This window comes from Lynx rufus, unplaced genomic scaffold, assembly GCF_022079265.1.
Source record: "Lynx rufus isolate CCGP_SWC_20201006 ecotype Redwood Valley unplaced genomic scaffold, mLynRuf1.p SCAF_2, whole genome shotgun sequence".
Lineage (NCBI taxonomy): Eukaryota > Metazoa > Chordata > Mammalia > Carnivora > Felidae > Lynx > Lynx rufus.
The window spans coordinates 141,580,504-141,605,661 of record NW_025814834.1 but is presented as its reverse complement, the minus strand read 5'-3'; the positions used below and the strand labels follow the sequence as shown (position 1 = coordinate 141,605,661).

Sequence of the window (25,158 nt, the reverse complement as noted above, 5' to 3'; positions counted from 1 at the left end):
ATTAGACACGTGGCCCCCTGCCGTGCTAGAAAATTGGAAAGAATGGCGTGGGGAGCGGTGGACTTCGGATGACTTACCACCTCCCTGCTCCTGTGCCATCATCAGATGATCCGGAGAATGTATTTGGAGAGTGCTTCTTTTCTTCCTGCCCCTGCAATTCCTTTTGCTGCAATACCTCCCTCCAGCGTTGGGATCCTTGCTGTGTGATCTCCTATGAGTTTTACCTGCTGGAGCTGGGCACCTGGCATCCAGCCGCTCAGGTCATAATTGTTTACACTATGAGCTTTCTATGCCCACGCATTTCAGTCTAAGCCTTCTTGACCTTGTTGGAAAGAATAAAGGCTCTTTGCAGCTAAAGCTGTGTACACTTGGAGGTGCCTAGGAAGCTGAAGGTCAAGAAGCTGAAGGTAACCCAAAGAAGCTGGGTCTTCTCAAAGACCCTGGGGGTATGGTGCAAGAGTTGGCTTATCTTTTCCTTGCTTTTTTGAAACCTCCATGGAGAGAGGTTGATTTGATTACCAAGGGAGACGGAGGCCTTGGGAGCAGGGAGCTATCAGAAACGTAACTCCGAGCTACACTGGTTGAGAGCATTCCCAGCAACGGAGTTGGGAGGAGGAAGTGGCGACTTGGGAGGGGATGGAGGGCCATCCCAGCAACCAGAGAGGTAGTAAAGGGGCCCTGGAATCCCGACTGGGAAGTGGGAAAGAAGTCGGGCTACAGGAAGGGAGTAGTGGAGCTTCCAGGCAAATTCTAGAATGTGCCCTAGGTGTGACCTCTCCTTCTCTCCCTTACCCTCAGAGAGTGTTTCTTGCCATTCTGAGTCTAGTGCAGCCCTCCCCTCCCCTGGTGCTCTAAAAGAGGCCCACCCAGCTCTTATGTTTCTCCCTCCAAGCTGGCCTTCCAAGTCTGAAAAGAAACTGAGCAGAAAACTTCAGACCTCCATGTCTCCCCACCCCCTTCTTCTCAGATCAGTGTCCCATATCCTACACATTAAGGCTCCTTTTAGCTTTGATATCTCTTGGAAGGTTAAAAAGTAGGGTAGTCGTTTTGGCAGAAAAAAGTAAACTGAACAGTGTACAGGAAGATACAGCAAACTAGTTTTTTCTGTGGAGGAAGATAATGAATTAATTGTCTGGGCGAGAATTGTGGGCGGTTGGACAAGGGAGGGCAGGAGGGGGTGGTGGAACTGTGCCGGACAGCTTGTGCTCTCGTCCTTGAGAGAGGAAAGGATGCCACCACACGCGTGGAGCCACCTTGCTGTGCTCTCCCTCCTTCCATTTGTCTTGTGAGTGGAAGAAGATAGCAATATGGAGGTGGAGTAACCATCTGTTCTCAAGGATGGGAACCAGACTTTAACTCACCACTCGAGATGAGCTATATTCACCTGCCATTGCTACCAGGCACTGAACGTATGACACCAGAGAATGCATTACATCAGGAAAGCAAGGTTCATTTTGTAAGAAAATCTGAGGTATTGTGAGAGTGACTTTGGTGGTGGTTTTTTCTTGTTGGAGATGAAAGGTAGCACACAAAGAAATGGAGTCCTACTGCTCTGAGGTTTGTTATTCATAGGGAGACAGTTGGATGTTCTGCAAGCAGATCCCAGACCTGAAAAGAAGGCAGGAATAGCAAAGGATTTTTTGTTTTTTTCTCAGAACATTGGTCTGTTCAAGGAGAAGGCAATCCTGTGGCTACATGAGAAGGAGCTTGTGAATCATTGTAAAAGGCCAAGGTTTGTGAAAACAGCGGGTAAAGAAGACAGCTGGAAGTCAGTTCAGAGCTTGAGCCAGCATGAGGAAGAGAGTTGCTGAGCAGTGGGACGGATAGCAAGGGGTGGGGGGGGGGGGAGTCTGACTAGAGGGACAAAGGCTTGTCTATAGCAGTGTTTCAAACGTTTTTGGATTACAACACAGTACAGAATGGGTTTTGCACTGCGACCCAGGACAGAAGTAAGTATGTATGAGTCTGAAACCAGTTTCATGAAACAATATGTACTCTCTTGTGTACTGCATTCTGGTTTCTGTTTCTATGCTTCTGTTCCTATTCAGTGTTCTGAAAAACTCATCATCTATTAGTGGATCAGAGTCCATTGTCAGGAAACCATTTGCCTAATGGATGGATAAACAGGTTGCATTTGGGTTGGAGATGCTGGAGGAGGTGGAGGGGAGCACAGAGTTGATCGGGAAATCTGGACCCCTGTTGGTCCACATGGGACAGGTGGGAGTGTGGGAGCCCATCTGGTATGCTCATTCATGCAGGACTCACATTAGTGAACGCACCTGGATGGACAGGTGCCAAAGGGGACTTCCTATCAATTGTATCCACTTCAAAGCAAAATGGTTTTGAGGGAAAAGGTAGCGTGGAAGGAGTAAACTTGAATTTGAAAACAGTGTCTTTAGAGCAGATTTTTCTCTGTAGGTGAAGAGGACAAATGGATCCAAAACAAATTGGCTGGTGGATTTAGGCCACGTCCACTTTCATCAGCTGGATAGGGAGCAGAGGGGCTCATAGTGCGAAGTGTAGGCTCATAACTTTCCTCACAGCTTTGAGAAGTTCTTACAGAAGAAGTCAGTGCAGTGTGTTGTTTCAAAACTCCATGTGCTGATCAAACTCATTAGGAAATTAGCTGCTTGCCTCCCAGAGAAATGGAAAAGTACTCTCATTACCTTGTGTAAAAGGGTTAGGTTATCAAAGCTTCCTTAGACCTCTAGTTCAAGATCTACAATCAAACTGGAATCATCATCCATAGGCTTTGGGATTGCCAAAAAAACTTCTTGGAGAAATAGGTGAGGCAGCATGCAGCATCCTTGAGCTAATTTTCAGGATCTGTGGCCTGGAGTTAATGAGGGGCAGTGTATCTGCACGCCTTTGATCGCCTTTTCATAACACTTACCACCTGCCTCCTCCGCCTGACACCATCACCAGTGGGCAAGCACAACAGAGCACAGAAGAAAACGTGCACGGGGTCAGGGTTCACTCTGGTTGCCTCCTTATTTGCTTGTTTTCATCATCCATATTCTGACCTAGGTGGAGACTCCCTTTGACTCATCCTTGCTTTGTTTGATTTTCTTACCTCAGTTGATATGTTTTCAGTGTGTGGCTTTACTTCTCCTCAGCTGTCTGGTATATATATCTAATGCTTTCTCCGCTGTTACCTCTGAGCTCTGGACTTAGCGGTGTCCACCTGACTATTTGCATAGAGTCCCGTGGTTGGATTCTGGCCTGTGTTGTGTTGGTCACCACCATATCCCGTCATGGCCACCCTAGAAATAACTGTACATTGATGGGTTAATACATTGGTTTTGATTTAATTTTTACATTTTGGGGACATGGAGAATCTATCTTGGTCAAGTTAATTTAATTACTTTCTCCAAATAGGCTTAAAAATACCTTTCAAAATTACATTTTGAAGACAGAGAAAACTTCTATTTGGTATATATTTATTTGGTGCGATGGGGAAGAAGGAATTTTCATTCAGGGAAAACTTTAGAACAATTAACCCCCCATCCTCCTTTACAAAGTGTTAACATTTTAGGGACACAATTCCCCAAACTGGTCTTGCTCAATTAACATGTTTTGCTCTAATACGTGCAAAAACATTGAGACAGTTAAAGAATTTAAATGTTTTCTAATTTATTACCTGCTATTTTAAGGACTTGTAAAGACTTCGGCTGTATGCTAATTGAGAAAGATTCGTTGCCTTTTCAAATTTTAAAACCGTGTGTGAATGTCAGGAAACAGTCCAATTTCCTGCCTGCTTAGTGGAGGAACCCAGGGTGGGATGAAGGCTGTAAGGGGGGGGAACCAAGTTGCCCACCTGGGAGGCCTGGCTGCCTGGACTGAAGGGCAGCTGGTTGGGAGTATCCCAGCTTAGGATCTCCTAACCAAAACCTCGAGATGTTAGGCATCTTGAGGATTGACGAATGCTTTAAAACCTAAGGTCGCGGGGCGCCTGGGTGGCTCAGTCGGTTAAGCGGCCGACTTCGGCTCAGGTCACGATCTCACGGTTCCTGAGTTCAAGCCCCGCGTCGGTCTCCGTGCTGACAGCTCAGAGCCTGGAGCCTGTTTCAGATTCTGTGTCTCCCTCTCTCTGACCCTCCCCCGTTCATGCTCTGTCTCTCTCTGTCTCAAAAATAAATAAACGTTAAAAAAAAATAAAAAAAAAAAACCTCAAGTCGCTACATGTTTTCTGCAGTGTTCTTTATTTTTAAATGACAAAAGCGAAACTTGCTCATTTAAAAAAGAAAGAAAAAGAAAAACCATTAAAACAGCCAACACTGAAGAGAATGACAGTTCACACTTTCCCCTTTCTCCACCTGCTGTCTCCTCTGGTTTGACTCCCAAACACAGCCAGGTAGCAATTTGGGGGCACAGCCCTTCTTCTCTACAAATGCCAAAATAATCCAGTTAGGTATTTATGAAATATGTATTATTTCACAGCCTGCTTTTGTTCCCCCCCCCCCCCACTCCATAGTGAATGGTGAATGCCCTTCTATATCATCTTGTGCATTTGAATGTCTGTGTAAGCTGTGATGGTGTGGCTGTGCCAGTATAATCATTTCCCCATCATTGGACCTTAGGGTTTCTTCGAATGCTGTATTAAACACCCTTGGACATGCATCCTTTCACACATCTGTGCATTTGTTTGGATGATAAAAGATGAAATCATCAGTATACTGCTCATTTTATAATCTAGTTAACACAGTGCTATCAAAATTTACATATTCTACCATTTAGTTCCCCAAATATTCATTCAGCTGTAAAAGTAGAGTGCTAGACACATAGTGGGGCAATGCACAGCCCTTGCTTCCAGGAGCTCCCCATCTGAAGTAGGGGGGGGGGCGGCTAGGCATAAACACTGGTTATAATTCCTTTAGTTTTTTTTTTAATTTTTTTTTTACATTTTATTTATTTTTGATAGAGAGCACAAGTGGGGGAGGGGCAGAGAGAGAGAGAGAAGGAGACACAGAATCTGAAGCAGGCTCTAGGCTCTGAGTTGTCAGCACAGAGCCCGACGCGGGGCTCGAACTCACAAACCGCGAGATCATGACCTGAGCCGATGTTGGACGCTTAACCGACTGAGCCACCCAGGCACCCCATAATGCCTTTAGTTTTATTTATACCCTACCTTGTTCCAAAAGTGATCTGGGATGGCTTACAAAGATCCATACAATATGACAAGATACAGTAGATTTAGGATGAGAAAGAAAAATAAGCCAAAAGAAAATGGAGTTATGAGTGAGGTTGTAAGGGTACCTTCAAGTTCTGTCTGTAGGCTTTGCAGCAGCCTAGGAGAAGAGACAAACAGCCCACAGCAAGGTTTAAGGTGTCCGGAAGAGAAACCAAATTGGAGAAATCCATCTATTCCTGATTCTGGGAGGTGAGAGAAACTTCTTTGGATTTTCAGCAAGAAAACACTGCATATGCAATGGCCAGCATTCTCAACAATGTCCCCAATGTTGTACAAAACCTAGTGACCTTGCTTCAAGATGCCATTTCATGTCCTGTTCCTCCTTGCTAGCGAGGGGTAACATACCTTGGCCCTCCTCAGTAAGAGTCATTAGGGTGAGGGGTAAGTTCATGGGTTTAATCCAGAGAGAGCTTTAGGAGTACCAATGAAAGTAGCAATCTGGTATTATTCTTAGACCATGTTTTCTACAAGGTAGTACAGGATATATAATCTTAGTGGAATTTCTGTGAGTAGAACCCATTTCCCTAAGATTACTAGCCTTGCAACTCACAAAGCAAGAAGTGAGGATATTTATTGTTATAGTTTTTTTTTTAATTTTTTTTTAAAGTTTATTCATTATTGAGAGATAGAGACAGAGCATAAGTGGGGGAGGGGCAGAGAGAGGGGGAGACAGAGAATCCGAAGCAGGAGGCTCCAGGCTCTGAGCTGTCAGCACAGAGCCCGACATGGGGCTCGAACTCACAAACCATGAGATCAGGACCTGAACCGAAGTCAGATGCCCAACTGACTGAGCCACCCAGACGCCCCCATTGTTATAGTTTCTATTTAAATTCCAGTTGACATACAGTATAATGTTAGTTTCAGGTGTGCAATTCACTGATTCAGCGCTTCTGTACATCACCCAGTGCTCATCACGACAAGCGCGCTTCTCTATCCCCATCACCTTTTTAACCCCTGCCCCTCACCCACCTCCCAGAAGTGAGGATTATGTTTAAATGGCATTAATGTATTGGGACTGTAACAATGAACAAAATATTTTCCTCTTAAAAACACACATGCCCGGGGCGCCTGGGTGGCGCAGTCGGTTAAGCGTCCGACTTCAGCCAGGTCACGATCTCGCGGTCCGTGAGTTCAAGCCCCGCATCAGACTCTGGGCTGATGGCTCAGAGCCTGGAGCCTGCTTCCGATTCTGTGTCTCCCTCTCTCTCTGCCCCTCCCCCGTTCATGCTCTGTCTCTCTCTGTCCCAAAAATAAATAAACGTTGAAATAAAATCTTTAAAAAAAACAACAACAACAAAAAAAACACACATGCCCAAGTCTGCAGTTGGTCCATGCAGGAAGGATGGTATGTGTTGACACTGAGGAGCTCCGCAAGTGAGAAGGCCCAGAGCCATCATTCCAAGAAATCTTGAGAGCATTTCCAAGCTTTCAGTTATTACTAGGTGGTAGCATGGGAGAGTATTAGCAAGACTCAGAGGTCTACAGATTGGGGCAGTGTGACCCTGTTTTGTGAAGCTGGGAAAGTTCCACTCTCATGAGCCACCTGGGTCTGCGTTTCCATGACCACATTCATTTAAGTCTTGCCTCAGAACATTGTCCCAGGACAGTTCTTTGTTACCAAGTCTGTCCGTCAAGCTGAGGTACTTTAACAGGACTTACCCTAAAGTTAAACGTGAGGTTTGTATGTTTGTCAGTGTTAACCTTGAGGTCACCCAGAGCAACGTGTGACTGATTTGCACATCACCTCTTAGCTTGTGAAGTATTTCAGAGAAACGTGTCTGTGTGTTCAGATTTTTTTGGCTGCCTGATTAAGTGTCAAACCAGATACTGAATCAGGCTGCTAAGTGCCACATGTATTGGGAAACAGTGCATTTGGCAAAGGCAATCTATGGGAAGAGGTCAGAAGAGAAACCACTCTCAAAGTACCTTAGTAAGGGTGTTAAGTGACCCTTAGGGACCAGCATGAAAATTCACCTAGAAAATTTAGAAACTCCTTGCCTGTCTTCTCATTTAAGCCACTACACCGCCCAATCAGATTAGAGGTGAAGGTAAGCTGCCAGGCTCCTAAACCAAAGGTGAAAAAGGAGAGGGAAACGATGACACAGCTTCAGATACCAAATATCTATCCCGCTGTGACTTGGTAACATTTGAGGGATGGGTGTAACATTTCTTGGTTAGGAAAAGGTGGTGATAATAAGTGCTATCCTTTATTGAGTGGTGTTTTGATGTATTCCTGAATAACCACCCCCGGAACCTAGTGGTTTACAACAATGATTTCTTATTTGTCGTGACTCTGTGGGTGGCCAGGCAGTTACCCTGCCACTTCTAGGCTCATTCGTATGGCAGTATTCAGCTGGAGGGTCCACTGGGCTGGAAGATGGAAACAGGCTTGCCAGCGAGGCTGGGAGCCCCTACTGAGTGTTGTCTATCAGCTGGGCGTCTTGGTTCTCCAGGTGGTCTCATGCTCCAATAGACTAGACCGGTTTCTTCACATGGCAGGTTTAGAGCAGTGCTCAAGAGAGCAAAAGGCAGATGCTGCAAGGTCTTTTGAGGCCTACCTATGCTTCAGAAACCTCACAGCCTCTCTCCTACCGATTGCGTGTCAGCAGATGGCAAGGTCAGCCCAGATTCATGGGGGCAGAGACATAAACTCCACTTCTGGGTGACAGGGGTGGCAATGTCACACTACTGAGGAATTATCACAAGTAGCTACATGTGCCGAGCACTGTGCCTGGTGCATTGATTTCATCTCATGTAAGCCAGACAACCCTCTTGCACTGTAGGCGTTCTTACTCCCTTTCATCAGACTTGCAAGTTAGAAAGGTCATATTCTTCTTGTCCATGGCAACTTGATAAATCCTGGGACTAGGATTTGATTCTAGGTCTCTCTCTAGTTGAATGAAATGCATTTTAAGACTCAACAGGTGGGAGATTTGCTCAATTGTTCTTCAGCTCCTCTAATGCAGTTAATATTGTCTCTGATTCCTGTATAGAGCAGGTGAACAGAGAGAAACATAGAAGGCAGGCAGGCTTTGTTCTACCTCAGCCACTTCCCTGCATCCCAGAGACTCTCTCAGGGGGAATTGGATCAACAATTTGAAGGTGGGACGGACCTCCCTCTCTCCTTAGGTTCTGATTTCCCAGCTTGCTTGGCAGTGATTCCTTTAGAAAAAGAACAAAACATATTTTGAAAAATCTTGCTCTGTCCAGCTTTTCCTTGATTTCACAGTGTTGGCAGGAACCCAAGAGATATCCCAAGCCAAGAGGCTCCCTTCCAGAAAGGGAATTGCAGGGAAATCAGGACATCCAAAGTTGGGTAGAGGTTGGCTGCAGAACCTCATTCCTCTTCCTGAGTCCCCCAGGTGACATGACACCACCTGCTTCAGCTGTAGGGCTCCTCACACGCTAACCTCTTCTAAGACTAGGAGAGTGTGTTTGTTGTATTTGAAATGTTGATTTCCTTAAAGGTGACACCTCCAATTGTACACATTTTCAACCCCTTATTATTTGTGCCACGTACTGTATTTGTGTGATCTTCCAATTACTGTTGTCTCTTGGTTTAAGGCATTCTGGTTTAACCAAAAGCTAATGGCTACCATTGGAGCTCTTAGGTTTGAAAAACAAAAACTTCTTTACAATAAACTTTTTTTTTTTTTTAATTTTTTTTTTCAACGTTTATTTATTTTTGGGACAGAGAGAGACACAGCATGAACGGGGGAGGGGCAGAGAGAGAGGGAGACACAGAATCGGAAACAGGCTCCAGGCTCTGAGCCATCAGCCCAGAGCCTGACGCGGGGCTCGAACTCACAGACCGTGAGATCGTGACCTGGCTGAAGTCGGACGCTTAACCGACTGCGCCACCCAGGCGCCCCTACAATAAACTTTTAAGTGGGTTGAGATGCTAGGAAACATTTACCAAGTAAATAAAATGTGCCATCTGTGCTCTCAGGCTTAAGGCTCTAGAAAGTGAACTGAATTTCTAAGGGGAGAATTCTATGGTGGATTGGGGGCTGGGAACCAGCAGAATAGAAGGGACAGCTGGGGAAGGTGGCCTTTTTTCAATTGTCACTCCCTTATACTTCTTGTTAGGCATTAAAAAACAAATCCCATATCAGAGAGTAGGTGTAAAATGAAATAAAAAAAAATGTAAATAAGACAAAAAACTTAAAAAGTTGACACAACATAGATTAACTATATTAGATTTCATTTTGTTTATTTTTAAGTTAGTAGCCAGAATATGTAAAAAGTATAAATGAGCATAAGTTAGGAAAATAAGAATAAATGTTTTATTAAAATCCTAATTGAAAATACCTGTAATAGGGGCACCTGGATTGTCCAGTCAGTTAAGCTTCTGACTCTTCTTTTTTTTTTTTTTTTTAATGCTTATTTATTTTTGAGAGAGACAGAGACAGAATGTGAGTGGGTTGGGGCAGAGAGAGAGGGAGGCACAGAATCTGAAGCAGACTCCAGGCTCTGAGCTGTCAGCACAGACCCTGACATGGGGCTCAAACTCACGAACTGTGAGATCACAACCTGAGTGAAAGTCAGTTGCTCAACCGACTGAGCCACCCAGGTGCCCCTAAGCTTCTGACTCTTGATCTCAGTTTAGGTCTTGATCTCAGGGCTGTGAGTTCAAGCCCCGCATTGGGCTCTGCGCTGGGCATGAAGCCTTCTTAAACAAAACAAAACAAACAAACAAACAAACAAACAAAACCTGTAATAGAAGGGAGACCTAATCAAGTGCTGTGGGAAACAGAGGAGAGAAATTATTTCTTGAAAGAGCAGGAATTCTCAGGGAGGGGTTAAGGAGGAGATACCCACCCGTCCTTGCTGTGCCAGAATGTCGTGGTGGGGACTCTGGGCTGAGTGAAAAAATATCAACCTCCCAACCCCCCAACAACAACCAAACTTTAAAAAGAAGACTACAGAATCTTCTTGACTGGTCTGCATAAGAATACATACAGAGAAAGTACTGTATGAGCACATGTGAGAGGGGCAGGGAGATGCTCTGGGATATGAAATTTTGAAAAACAATGAGAAGGGTCAGAGAAAGATCTAGAAGGCACTAGCATAAGGAGACAAAAGGGAAATCTTGGACTAAAGTGATTTGTAGCAATATGAATTAGCTATTACAACAGTTCTCCAAGTTGTTGCAAGATGGGGCCACCCCACAGCCCCTGAGTGTGAGGGTCTCTTACAGAGCCAGTTTGGGGAACAGAATTTTAGCCTCCCTCCTGCTTGTACATCCTGTGATTGTAATTATTACATAGGACGGTGGGAAAAATAAAGGTCAGGTAGAAAAGTATGAATATTTAACCTTAAATATTTAAAATTTTGTTATTAAGACAATCTATAAACAAACAAAAAAAAATTTCAGGGAGGTGTCCATTGCCAGGGTGTGTAACATGGAGAATTGAACGATTTCTCTTTGATTTGAATTCTGTTATATGCTCTTGGAAGAAAAAGGATTGAAGGAATGGGAAAAATATATAGGATACCCTTATTCAAAGTTTAGTATCTTAAGTGACAGGGAAGAGCCATAGAGAATTCTTTTCTTATCCTCATGAGCAGTTCCTTGTTAAATCTTAAGTAACATCATATATCTGAGAAAGGGAGTGTAATTTAATCATTTTAATATAGGGTTCCTTACTCCTTCCTGGTTTAGTCTTCATTTTCTTCCCATTGCTTCTGTTTAAAAAGCAGTACCATGAATATTGGAGGATTTATGGAAGTTAGGTTGATTTCTTATGTAGCTGCCTTCTGGTAGACCTTCACACTAATGCTGATGGTACTTGATACTCAGGAAATGAAAGGAGGTGGAATGTTTCTGCACATAGTTTTCCTAACTTTTTTTCATATAGCTTTTGATGTAGAATGAAAATAACAGTAATGACAATAAAAAACAAAAAGTATAACTGTAGTTAGTTGAGAGCTTTGTACATATTTGATTAGATGTTTAATGGTTTTTACAAGAATAAAAAGACAAAAGTGGGTAGTGTGCTAGTTATTTTTTTACTAAGGGGGGGTGTTATTGTCTCCGTTAATTACTAACATTTCACAAGCACTTAGATAAGCATTTACCCATATGTAAATGCAAACAGAAACCAGAATGAATAGGTGAGGTGCTGGTATGGCTTTTTTGAAAGAGTTTTTGTTTGGTTTGGTAAATGTCTCATCTTCTGCAGTCATGCGTTCATTTAAAAATGGCTTATAGTGGGGCCCCTGGGTGGCGTAGTCGGTTGAGCGTCCGACTTCAGCCAGGTCACGATCTCGCGGTCTGTGAGTTCGAGCCCCGCGACGGGCTCTGGGCTGATGGCTCAGAGCCTGGAGCCTGTTTCCGATTCTGTGTCTCCCTCTCTCTCTGCCCCTCCCCCGTTCATGCTCTGTCTCTCTCTGTCCCAAAAATAAATAAACGTTGAAAAATAAATAAATAAATGAGTAAATAAATAAATACATACATACATAAAAATGGCTTATAGTTTGCAAGTAGACACTTTTAAAACACTTTCACATGTTAGGCTTACTGACATGGTAGATAAATCAGTAAGTACTTCTGTAGTTGGTAAGAGTATGAAAATACAGTGCAGATTATAATTATTATGAAACCTTTGAACACATACTATTTGTTGTAAGGAATTTGGGGTAGACAAACTATATATGCTACTGCTATGACCTAAATGTTTGTTTTCCCCTCCCCACCCTGCAAATTCATATGTTGAAATCCTACCCCCAGGAGGTGGTAGTATGAGCCAGCAGGGTCTTAGGGAAGTGATTAGGTCATGAGGGTGGAGCCCTCATGAATGGGATCAGTGCTCTTGTAAGAGACCCCACTTGAGCCACCTTGCCCCTTCTGCCAGGTGAAGCCTGTGACCTGGAGGAGGGCCCTCACCAAACCATACTGGTACCCTGATCTCAAACTTCCAGCCTCCAGAACTGTAGGCAGTAATAAATTTCTGATGTTTATAAGCCACCCAGTCTGTGGTATTTTGTTACAGCTGTACAAATGGACTGAAGCACTTATTCAGTATTAGGTCACTTTAAAATATTGATGGGTACTTTTTGCTCTTGGACATTTGAAGTGATTTTCCTTTTGAAGGAAATATGTTCTCAGGTTTTCCCAATGTTCTGACTACACTGTAAAATGAGGGACCTGTTGCTGATGAGATACTAGCAGAATGAAAAGCACATATAAGAATATGAGTATCTGTTATTGTCATTTTATTTAATAGACATTTATTGAGCACATGCTATATGGCAGGCCTGCGCTAGGCATAGGGATGCAGTGGTGAGGGAGAAAATGTCCATGTTTCCCACCTTTATGGGGCTCACATTTCTCTGGGGGAAGGAGACATTCATTGAAATTGCAGCTACATCTGACAGAGACAAATACCATATGATCTCACTCATGTGGAATCTAAAAAAAACCAGATTAATATACAAGCAAACAAATAGAATCAGATCTATAAATACAGAGACCAAACTGATGGTTGCTAGAGGGGAGGGTGGTGGGGAGTAGGCAAAATGGGGAAAGGGGAGAGGGAGACACAGGTTTCCAGTTAAGGAATAAGTCACGGGGATGGAGGGCACGGTGTAGGGAATATAGTCAGTGGTACTGCAGTAATGTCGTATGGTGACAGATGGTAGCTATGCCTGTGGTGAGCCTGCTGTAACATACAGAATTGTTGAATTGCTATGTTGTGCACATAAACTAATATAACATTGTGTGTCAACTATACTCAAGTTAAAAACAAATTTTTAAAAATAAATTGCAGCTGTAAAGGCGAGGGACTTGGCACTCTGAGAGCAGATGAGGGGAGGGGGGCTGATCTGGTGCTGGAGCTTGGAGAAGGCTTCTCTGAGGAAGTGAGGGTTGACCTAAGAGCTGAAGAAGTTTGAGAGTTAACTCGGGAGTAGCCAATAGAAAGATCAAGTTGCAGAGAATAAAGGGTAATGGGGAGCAGAAGACTCCCAAGGCAGCCAGAAAGGATGGATTCAAAGTGCACGGGTTAGAGAGCTTGCCCTGAGGTGGAAGGACAGATGGGTGAAGGTGCAGGTAGTTTGTGTGTAGGTAGTGTTTTCATATGTTGGCTTCTATTTGTGTGTGTGTGTGTGTGTGTGTGTGTGTGTGTGTGTGTGTGTGTGAAGTCAGATGGGGGTTATCTGTTAAGAATGGGGGTGGATGGTTAGAGGTTTGAAAAGTAGAGATGATTTAGAAAATCATTTGTGGAGTGGGAAAGGATTGGTTGGCCTAGGCAGTGCGTGGGAGAACTGTGCAGCCTTGAGGGTTGTTTGATCCCACTGTCATTCCTCACTCACCAGCCTCAATCTCTGCGGGTATGTGACATTTCCCAACAGCGCTCTGATTGTTTAGGGCTCATCACTGAGTAAATAGTTGAGCAGCTCTGGGGTTGGAGTTTTGCCAGCTCTTGGCAGTGGAAAGGGAATGTGGGGTGTTAGTAAGAGTATTACTGAAATGATGGTCTCTAGGATCTAAGCTGATGAAAGAGGGAAATAAAACAGAGGAAAGGACTAATGCATTAGGAACAAGCAAAGAGGTCAAGTAGTCTTGAGAATGTTGTAATACTGAGCACACCTGAAGGAAAAGTCAACAGGGGAATACTTGAAATGCTGTTTCTGAGGCAGATAAACAATGAGTAAGGGACAATAAAGGTCCCTGATTGGTTGAGGTGGCATGGAAGAGGTGCCATTTCTGATAAAGAAGGACTTAGTTGTTAAGGAAATCTTGGCCTCCTACATAGTAAGAAGTCACTCAGATTGATATCAGGGCTGGAGGAGATCAGTGAACTGAGACCAAAGTCCCCGAATGGAAGGAAATGTTCAGGAGGTCGGAATATAACACTGAGGAGGGGGAGAGTAGGCATTACTGAATAGTAGGACCAAAACACTCTGGGTGTTTCCAGGGAGCAGGGGGATGGAGGAGTAGGGCCTGAAGGAGACCACAAGGAGCAAAGAGTATATAGGCTGGCCTCCTGACTCTGAAGTGTGGGAGACTAAGGCATCCGCTCCCTGAGAGGGGCTGCTGGGGAGGAGGAGTGTCTTCAGAGCACGTGGAGGAGAGGCAGGGGATATGGGTGGGGAGCAGCAGCCCCAGGGGGTTTAGTGGACAGGTTGGAGAGGTGGAGGGAGAGAGGGACTGGGTCAGGTGGCTGCCGGGAAGGAACTTTGGAGCATGACAGAGGTAGTCCCGTGGTAGAGGATAGATTTCTGCAGTGGGGTCTGCCTGCATGGGTGTGTGTTGACTGATGTAAACAGGGATGATTAGGGGCCTAGGGCTAGTGGCCAGACACTGGTCTTGTTACCCTTGGCTGGAGTGGTAACAGACCCAGAAACTGCATGCCATCTTGCTGCCAGGGATGGATGACGGTGGAAGCAGAAACTTCGTGTCTGCCATATGCTGAGTACTGTTCTAAGTATCTAGCACACATGTGGTTTGTGCCTTAGGACAGCTGTACCAGGTTAGGACTGCTGTTACCTCCATTGTACAGGAAACTGAGGGCCAGATAAGGCAAATTTAGAAATCTGTCCCGGGTCACACAGCAAGCAGTGGAATAAGGTTCAATCCCAAGACCACGACTGAGCCTGTGTTTGTCCCATCAATGTTATGTGTACTTAATGTTTTCCTACAGATGTAGTTGTGATTTTTAAAAACCTAAATGATGGACTGTTAGAAGCTTATGTAGTATTTAATGCAAAATTGTCTTTTTAGATACCACAGTTCAGTTCAGTCCTAGAATCCCAGAATCTTTGAGAGCTCTCTGAAGGCTAGACTTGGGCTCAACATCTCTCCCCCCACCCCCACCCCCACCCCATGTCCTTTTATCTCTTCCGTGATGGATGCCCAGGCACCTCTAAATTGTTAGAAGGTTCTTCTTTGAATTAAGCTGAACTCTCCTCTCCCTGTAATTTTTGCCCATTTGTGCCTTTTTGAGTAATGCAGAATAAGTTCCATCTTTTACTTTTTTACACGACAATGAAGATGTTTGAAGGATGCTCTTGAGTCCTTTCTAAGTAATCTTGTTCCCAATGGTTTGTGATTAATTCAGATTAAAGTGGGACTGGTAAGTGTCTTGATCCAAAGGTACATTTTTATGCTAACTACCTGAGCCTGAAATTTGTTTTTTGTTATTAGTATCTTCATTACATTATCATCTTTCATAGGTTTGTGTATCATCAACTGCTGAGGCTTCCACTGTGTGTGTGTGTGTGTGTGTGTGTGTGTGTGTGTGTGTGTGTCAGAGAGAGAGAGAGAGAGAGAGAGAGAGAGAGAGAGAGAGAGAGATGTAGCCAATATGTTAAGTCCTATACTTAGGCATTGCCTTTGGACAATTTATTCCTGTTATACTTTTTCTTTTTGATTGGGACTCACTATTTCCGCTTATGAAGAGAATTTAGGAACCTGATTCTGTTAACCCATTACATTAGCTATCCTTCCCAGCTCTGCATTATGTGCAGATTGAGTATCATATAAATATTTGTAAAAATGTTACTAATACAAACCAAAAAGAGAGAACCTTATAGGATATTAGAATATATTTCTCAAGTTTATTTTAGCTCATTGATCCACAGGCTGCTTCTAGTTTTTCAGCTAGCTCTGGATTTACCTAATTTTGTTTTCCAGCCACATTTCTTCATATTATTCATAAAGCTTTCAAGAGGAACTTTCAGAACTCTCCTGGAATCAAGTTATCCTTCATTTGGTATTCTTCATTCTGCCAGGATTTGACAGTCAGTTAATTGTGGGAATAAGGGATAGGAAGGGGACCAGAGTGACTGAGCTATTCTAGATTGGAAGATGGGAAAGTGTGGTGGATAGCACCATTCTCTGAGCTGTGGTACTCTGGGAGAAGTACTGGTTTGGGATTAAGTTCAGCCTGAGTCATGTAGAGCCCATGGGGCCTCCAAGATGCCCCTAAGGAGCCATCCAGAGGGAAGGTGATCATCCAGGACTAGTATGCTGGGGGATGGTGAGGTTTGGTTGCACACAACAGAAGCTACGTTAAAGATTTGGGTCATATACCCAGGCAGAGCCTATAGAGTGCAAAGAAGAGGTTCTGGGTTGGGGCAGGGGAGGTAGACATTTCAACACTTGAGGGAGTTCATGCTCGACAGCCTCCACTTTTTGGTGAAATGCGAAGGAACCATATCTATTATAAGAGCGAGAGAACTGAAGATTTAAGTCCAGTGAGTGTTTGGAATCAATGTGGGAAATAGGAAAGGGAACTTAGGAAGGACGGGAAAAGGAATGCTAAACACAAGGAAGCATTCTTCCCAGCTTCCCCCTTCCTTGCTGCCCTTAAAGACAACCACACAAGACCTTTTCCTCTTTAACATTTTTACTGCTGATCACTACAGCAGTGGTTCATGCTGCGTCAGAATGGGAAGGAGTGCAGTTCTGCATGTGTCTGGAAGTGGCATACTTCCTAGGGAAGCCCTTGTATTACAAAGAGAATAACGAACATGGGAAGTGAGAGTAATCATTGTGTTTCCAGGTCGGTAGTTCTAGATTCAGCTGGCGGAACTGAGTCTTGCACTTCAGCCTTAAAGAGTCTTGTTGGGACTTTAACAGAAGAGAAGATGTCCTGTTGGTTTGCACTAAATACCTTCCGATATTTCCTCACTGTTTATGTGTCCTCTCTGTTGGGTATTTATTTCACGGAAAGTGGGGAATACTCCCTTAGCACCCTGAGCTTGGCACTTTATGTGCTAGTGATCAGTTTCTTTGCTTCCCTACTGGCCTATAAGCGTGTCCCTTTTTGTATTCGAGACCTGGCACAGGAGTTGGCTGGTGGGCATGTGACAGATGTCCAATGAACTGTTGGCTGAAGTGAGGGCTGAGTCAGTTTGGCTGCGCTTTTTCCGGTGACCCTGCCTCTGGGAGTCCTGCTCGAGGGGGCTCGTATAAGCTGACGGCAAAGAGATGTACTTCAAACCTTCTCATGTTTTTCTTCTAAGAAACCAGCTTGAATGGAAGCTTATGGAAACCGTCTTGGGAGAAAATGTTCAAACATCATTGCATTCTGGAGGCCTCTGGAAGAGTTTCTCTGGTGTGAATCAAGATGGGCTAATTACATTGTAAAGTTCATGTCTAGACACTCCCCTTGTAAATTGCCACAGAAATATTTCCCACTTCCTGTTCTTGCTGTTCCTTCCTAGCCTAGAATCCCCACTTTCTACCAGCTCCTAGCCACATGTAGAGGTGTAGGAACCAGGTCTAATACTTTTCTCCTTTTACTGTGTATTCTTCTACTCAATAATCTCCAAACTCTCAAAAGTTCTTAATCTATGTCAGTAATTAGTGTTGTTTGGCTTTGTCCATTTTCCTCCTTCTCTTGCCTGATTTGGTGAATGAACAGAAGTACTTGCTTTCTACCAGAAGCCTTGGTTTTCTGGGGGAAATTTATAAAAAAAAAATCACAAGATTTGTCCTTGATTTGGCATGACTAATGAAGCAAGCAGCTGCTTAATAAGAAGCAAAGCTGAGAGTAGAACAATTTAATTAGCTTCTGTCTGTTGAGCCTTTAATAGAAGCCACAACTGGACTATATGGAGCTCTTTAGTTTTAAATGAAATGTTTTTGTGAAGGGAGACTCTCAACATGTCCCTCAAAGACCCCAGTTAAGTGAAAGGAAATCTGTTAAAAATATAAAGTAGCCAGTATAACAAAGACTTAATAAAAACTAGCTGTTTTAGGAATGGGGGAATTTCTTAATGGTGAGTTGTTAGAGTGCTTTTGTTTTTTAATGTATTGATTACATCAACAGTTCATAAAATGGATAATGTGTAATACTATATTTTGTAATACAAATTTTAGCAAACATTAATGAAATAAATGCTCATTATATACGTTGAATTTTAACAAAAGTGAATGAGTAGCTCACATCCAGCACCCTCCAGGACTCGTAGGAAATGTGTAGAAAGAACCCTTCAGGGCAAACCATCCTCACATTTAAGATTAGACTGTCCACTCTTTTCTGGTTAGTGGTTCATTTTCTTCATTTATCTGTCCACCTGGCCCCCATTTGCTTTAATCTTAGAAAACCATTTTGCCTTTTACATCTCACTTAGTGAATTATAATGATGTTTAATTTATGCACAAAACTTACTTTTATGTATTATTTGGTTAATAGGCTAAAAGATCACAAATTAAAAAATTTAATACCCCAAAACACATGTTGAATTAAAAAAAAAAAGTAAATGAGCAATAAAGTTAATGGAACCTCCTGCAGAAGAATGGTATTATCAATATTTTCACTGAGCACACACACCAGAAAGAAAGAATGGGGAAAGAACTCATTACAGACACATGAGTTCTGTCAGAAGGGGCCCTGTGGGAGCCTGATTCTTATTACAAGGTCCTGGCTGGAAGGGAATGAAGTGGGGTTATTGCTAGTGCAGTCAATGACTTGGTTTTTCTCTAGTGAATTGGCTCCACGAGGTGACTTTATTTCTTCACATTAGGCAGCTGGGAATATGTATTGATTCATTTCCTTTTCATTTGAGGGTCAGCTCTATCAAAGATGGAGCCATTTCTAGAAATGCTATATTTGCTAGATATGAGTAAATGCTTTAGTGTCTTTCTTTTGGTCTGAATGTTCCTAAGATTTTTAGGAGACAAATAAAGTTCAGTTCAATGAGAAAGGAAACATACTTTGAATGTGTATATATGCATATTCTTTCTGCTAACTCTACCCTTAAAACCTGAAATGCTTTTATAAAAATCTTTTATTATAAAGATAAAAAGTCATGGAGGATTTTTGGTCCAAGGATGTGTGTGATTGCAGAATTATTTTTAAAAGTAAAATACTAATTTAAGTAGAAAAGAACCAGATGGTATTATTCTTCTTAAGATTTTAATTTTGGTTTAAATGTTTTTTGTCTCACTGTACAATTAGTTTTTATAAAATAATTATTTTTTGTTTTGCTGTTGCAGATAATGTTAGTTTTATTATGATTTTTGGCTTGTTTCCTAGAAATTATCTAATGAACTCATTTTATAGATGAGGAAATAGAGGCATAGAGAAATCAGGTGATTTGTCCTAAGTTTAATTAAAAATTAATATTACTAAAAGAATACCTTCAGTTATAGTACTTGAAATTTCCTCTTAATGTTAAACACTAAGACTTAGATAATTTTGAATATCATGCTATTAAATTTGCCACCTGAGATTTGTAAGAGTGAAATATTTAAGATAACCGATTTTTCCCCTTTTTTATTTTAATACAGATATAAGATACATGACAAATAGCTGGTAAAGACTTAAAAGTCTTTTAGTTTCTTTGTATTCTTAGATTTGTGCTAAATTAAAATAAATTACTAAAAATATAACCACATACTCTTTTAAAATTAAAAATTAATGTAGATTTATTATGAGCAATTTAAAGCAATTTATAGCCATCATTTCTCTTAACAGGTTGAAGAAATATGGATACCAACACCAAACTGATCTTCAGCACTGTTTTTACCAGCTTTTTCACCTTTCAGCTTCTTTTCCACTTTATAAGTTACTGGTTTTCAGCAAAAGTTTCTCCAGGTTTTAATAGTCTCAGCTTTGAAAAGAAGATTGAATGGAACTCAAGGTAAAGCATATGAAAATGTAATTGATTTTAAAAAGTGAGTTTTATGAAATAAAATCATTTAAAATATTTCCAAAAAATCTTTCATTTAAGATCTAACAAAATTTAAGGTCAGATTTTTTTTTTAAGTTTATTTTTTATTTTGAGAGAGAGAGCACGCAGTTGAGTGGGAGAGGGGCAGAGAGGGAGGCTGAGAGAATCCCAAGCAGGCTTTGTGCTACCGTAGAGCCCGACTTGGGCCTCGAACTCAGGAACTGTGAGTTGTAACCTTAGCCAATATCAGGAGTGGGACATTTAACTGACTGAGCCATTCAGGCACCCCTAAGGTCAGATTTTTTTAATTTGACCTTGGGAATAAATAAAAGGAAAGTAAGTAGATAGATCTTGTATGAGAAAATTCTAAAAATTCTTATATTGAAAGATGTTGGGAAAAATTGAACTTTCTGGGGAAGTGTGGGAAGGTTAAGTAGGCTTCAGCTGATTGCAGAAGAGTCCTGTTTTACATTCTTCTCTGAAACATTTATGAGAACAAACACATGTCTTTGGAAATGATAACATAAATAAACGTTAGTTAGGGCTGTGAGTAGCCTATATATAGTGTTGGCTGGCTTAGCCAGACTGGGGGAAGTTATGCTACTCACCAAAGAACATGGTGTATGGTTAGCACATCTGTATCTCTCTTTTAATGAACTTTTCATTATAATTCAGAGACCAGAATCGACTCTTTTGCTAAAATAAAAATTGCTTTTTAGATTTTTTTAAACAAAGAATAAAGGGAAAATGAGTAGTACATGTAAGTGATAGAAATCTGCAGGAGTTTTACTTCGTTGGTTTACAGTTTTTGTGTGAGTGCAACTCATTAATCTTTCACGATATGTCAAACACAAAATGACTCTGATGAGTGCTTCATGTGCTTTGGAGCATTTCGCCCCCAAACCACCGGGCATTTGCAAACTGCAGTGCATTGGAGCAACTATGGGTATATTCTTTTGTTGTTACTTACTTGAAGTTGATGCTAACTGTAAAATGAATTCAGCAGGTCTCTAAAATGGCTATAATGATTTCTCACTGAATTTTCCTTTTAGAATAACTTCTGCCAAAGTCGAAGTGTTTATTTGAGGATGGTCACATTTGACCAGAAATTCCCTGTCTTTGAGCCAAATTGTTTTGTAGGCATCCACTTTTATAACTCAGACTGGGAATAAGACTCGAGTTTCCTTCTGCACCTTACAGTGATTTGTCCAGTTCATACATGCTGTAGCTCTTTTTACCCCAAAAGTGAGAATTATTTCTCTCTGTATTTTTGAAAAATAAGAAGTAGGATTTTTGTTTTGTCTTAAGAATAGTGCGAAGCTGCTGTTAAAATGTGGGATACAAAAGATACTAACCATTATTTTTAAAAACCTTTCTAACCTGGAGATAGGTGGAGAATAGGGAAAGAGAAGGAAGGGGCCAGGGACTGGGTTAGGAGACCAGATTTGCTGAGAGTCAATTTTGAACTGTTTTTCATTTCCTTTTCACCATGGTTAGGGTAGGTAAGGGCATTTGAATCTTGGAGAGCAGCAGGCCAAAGAAATAGGGATGGTACAGAGAGAGAGGCAAAGATGAAAATGAAACGAAATTGAAAACTACTTTGAATTATTCAGTCTTACCGCTGCCATTCTATGATGCACGGAATCACCATTTGGGAAACCAAGTTCCTATTTGAAAAGGAGTCTAGGATTGTAGAAGATTCATTACCCTACTCAAATGATGTTCTCTTCTCTCTCTTTCTCTATCATATTTACTCCTGTTCCCACTCCAGCTTGGTTTACATGAGACTTAAGCTGTGAGGTAGAGTGCAAAGAAAGAAAAAAAATTGGCTGCTTTTTGTGTAAAGTACATGTATACGTCTTGAAATTCAGCTTCTAGTCTTAAAACACCAAGATCAATATAGCTCACATAATTCTTACTAATAATCAGGAAAGTTTCTGAACAACTAGTTGTCTAAGCCGTACAGTAGCAAAAGGAGGGAAAAAAACCCAGCAAATTCACACCCGAGGGATAACAGTTTAATTAATTATAAGTGATAAATTGCTATAATTCATCGTTGCTTTTTCTGGAAAAAAGCATACCTGTAGGTATTATTTATATCTTATAATTAAAAAACATTTTCTTATATCCACTTGTTTTCCTATGGTATAGAAAGCCCAATTGTGTTGAATACTCCTAATTTTGAAATCTACTTCTCTAATTTTTAACTCTTATCTGTTTGAGCTAAATAATTTCTCTTGGCAATATTCTTAATACTTGTGAATGATTAAGTCAGTAACTTTAAATTGCTGTTCTACGGTGGTCATTATTTCACTGCCTTTTCATTAGCATAAACATTTCTTTTTAACCTTCTTTGAAAAAAAAGTATGTTCTTTTGGGTAGAATCTTGGTGTTTCATTTTAGACAGTGAGGAATCTACATCTTGCTTTACCAGGAATCTGATTTTAAAGAATACACTGAAATGTTTATTAACAGAAGTTTCTGAATGAATAGATTTTTAATGCGGCATGCAGTATGTAAGCACAGGGTTTTTTCTTTTTCTGCTCATTGTAGTGGGAGGTTGTTTGACCCAAGTTAAGTTTTAACTTTTCTCTCATGAATTATATGCCATTTCAATCAGCTAAGCCTTTTTAATCCTTCCCATTTACCATGTAACATTTCAACACAAAAGGGAATTTGAGGACTAAGTATCAGGAACAAAAAGTTGTCATTTTTCCAAGGGGAAACATTCTGATCTAAGTTTACTAAACACTAGAGCAAGTTAGTAAGAAGTTGTGGTTTCTCCTTTCGTAGAATTTTTGAATGGCAGTAGAATGCTGGTTGTATGATTATTTAAATGGAGTATTTTATTTGACATAAAGGAACTTAAATCCTTAGACTGCTATGTTCAGTATATAGGTGTGTTTGGCGTGAAAATTCCAGACTTGTAAACCAGATAAACGGGGTTAATTATTCACACTTCAAAATGATCCTTTGGTATTACAAAGGATTCTTTGTTAGTGCCTTTAAATTAGTGAGGATTTTTGAGCATTTAAATATGATTTGATTTAACATGATATATCTATTTAGGACCACATCATTTATTAGATCGAGGATATTGATTTTTCAAGTTACAGTAAAATTTTCTAATATCAAGCTTTATGTTAGTTAATATATATTTTTATGTTTATATGTTTTATGTTTGTGTTATATATTTTTATGTATTTTATGTTTATGTTATATATTTTAAGTTTATATATATATATTTTTTAATGTTTATTTTTGAGAGCGAGACAGAGACAGAGCTTGAGTGGAGGAGAGGCAGAGAGAGGGAGACAGAATCCGAAGCAGGTTCCAGGCTCTGAGCTGTCAGCACAGAGTCCGATGCGGGGCTCAGACTCCCGAAATGAGAGATCATGACCTGAGCGGAAGTCGGATGCTTAACCGATGGAGCCATCCAGGGACCCCTATTAGTTGATATATTTCACTGTTAAAGAATTGGGGTCATATTTTAGACAGAAGTTTATTGTGCCCCATTAATTTCTAAAGAGAAAGTTTGGTCATTCCTTTGTCCTTTATTCTAACGAAGAGAAAAGAATCTTCATTACTTGTCAACATTTTCATTATGTGAATAAATATATTGCATCCTGTGTACAGTTCTTTAGCAAATCCGAGAGCTTGGGTATTGGTTGAACCATTAAATTATTAGCAAGATTTCTTTGTAGAAACATGTTTTTCATCTAAACCTTTCTCCTTCTATACAAGAAAATTCAGCCTGGATTTCGTGAACATTTTGCTTCGCTTGAGCATGTCTTTTAAAAATAGATTTTCTGTATAAATTCATGGTCCTCAATTTTTCTGTTTAGAAGTGGTTTCATAATAATGACAAAAAGAGACTAATAATAGCTGCTCTAGCTTCCTCATGAATTGCTTACAGGAATCAAGTGCAGCAATGCATATGAATGTGCATTTGACACTGAAATCTCCAAGGTAGTAAGTTTTCATCTCATGATCCATTCAAACCCTGATTCAAGGATATGGAATTGGTTAAGGCCAGTAGGTTTGGAAGTTATTCCTAACTGATTGGAACGGGAAACTAATGGCACAGCAGTGCTGTTAGTGATGGAGCTTGGAGTCAGGTGCCAGGTAGTGGGCTCACCAGTTGCCGTCTGTCTGCACAAAACTCTGTCAGCTGCATCATCAGATATGCTTCCACTTTGGAACTTTTAACGAATAAGTGATTCCACAGTCTTCTAGCAGGAAACTGTAGACCTGGGCAACCTTCTCGTTATTAATTCCAAAGTAAAGTTGTAGCCCTTGGATTTCCAAGTGACAATTTTGTTATGCTTTTAGAGCTACTCCATTCCTATACGTAAATGCTTCCAGATTTCACATCTTCAAATGTTAAATGTCTTTGCCAGAATTAAAGTTTATTGCAAAGAATCTAAAATCTTTGTATGTATTTTGTTTCTTTTCAGGGTAGTATCTACATGCCATTCTTTGGTGGCTGGGATTTTTGCCCTCTACATTTTCTTTTTTGATGAGGCTGCAAAAGCTGATCCACTTTGGTAAGCTGTTTCTTTCCAATATAGTCCATTTGATTCATGTTTTGATATTAATTATTAATAAGAACATTTCTTACTTTAAAACGGAAAATGTATTGATGGTGCATGGTTTATTAAAATGCTTGTGCTCAGACTTATTTTAGCGAGGTGCAATAAAATGATTTATTTTAGATTTGAATACAAATAATGAAGGCCACTTTGCACTAGCATTGCAATTGTTACCCAAGACGGAAAATGTGATGATAAAGATGTAAACATTTATACTGACTTAGTGAGTAAAACCAAGTTGTTGTTACCACTGTTCTGAGCAAAAAATGAGTTCCTATTGAGATAGGATAATCAACTTGGATAATATCTACTGAAGACTCAGTTTTGTGTTTAACCCATCATTTGATATCAAAGGTATAACAATGAGAATCATTCATATCCATGTGAGAGGACTTTAGTACCACACGAGAAGATTTGAAGCACTAATAATAACTGTGTTCAGCCGTAATAGGATAATTTGTAAGGTGATTCTTTTTGAAAAAATTAAATGTTGTTGCAATGGCAGAGATACTGAAAACTGTTCCCTAGAATTATAGGAGAGGGCTTAATTCAGCTTGGTTTGAGAGGTGAGGTATGTTTTGAGAAAGCCCTGCATAGGGATGCAGTAGATGTGGGGCTCTGGGGGATGTGGGATGATATAACTTTTGACTATTTGTTTGACTGCAACGATGTCATTTTAATAAATATGGAATTATGCCCATCAGGATAGTACCAGTATTGGTAAATTTTCATCGGGAAGGTATTTTT

The 25,158-nt window shown here is 41.0% G+C and overlaps 1 protein-coding gene across 1 annotated transcript in view; it reads left to right on the top strand.

The window, feature by feature from the left end:
* The window catches only part of TLCD4 (TLC domain containing 4), a 69,212-nt gene that overhangs the window by 1,253 nt on the left and 42,801 nt on the right, over positions 1–25,158 (top strand). Inside the window, exons 2-3 of the mRNA XM_047085906.1 lie at positions 19,624–19,789; positions 24,277–24,366. Of these exons, the coding sequence (XP_046941862.1) occupies positions 19,635–19,789; positions 24,277–24,366 (245 nt within the window). The 5' untranslated portion in view covers positions 19,624–19,634. The remainder of the gene's footprint in view (positions 1–19,623; positions 19,790–24,276; positions 24,367–25,158) is intronic.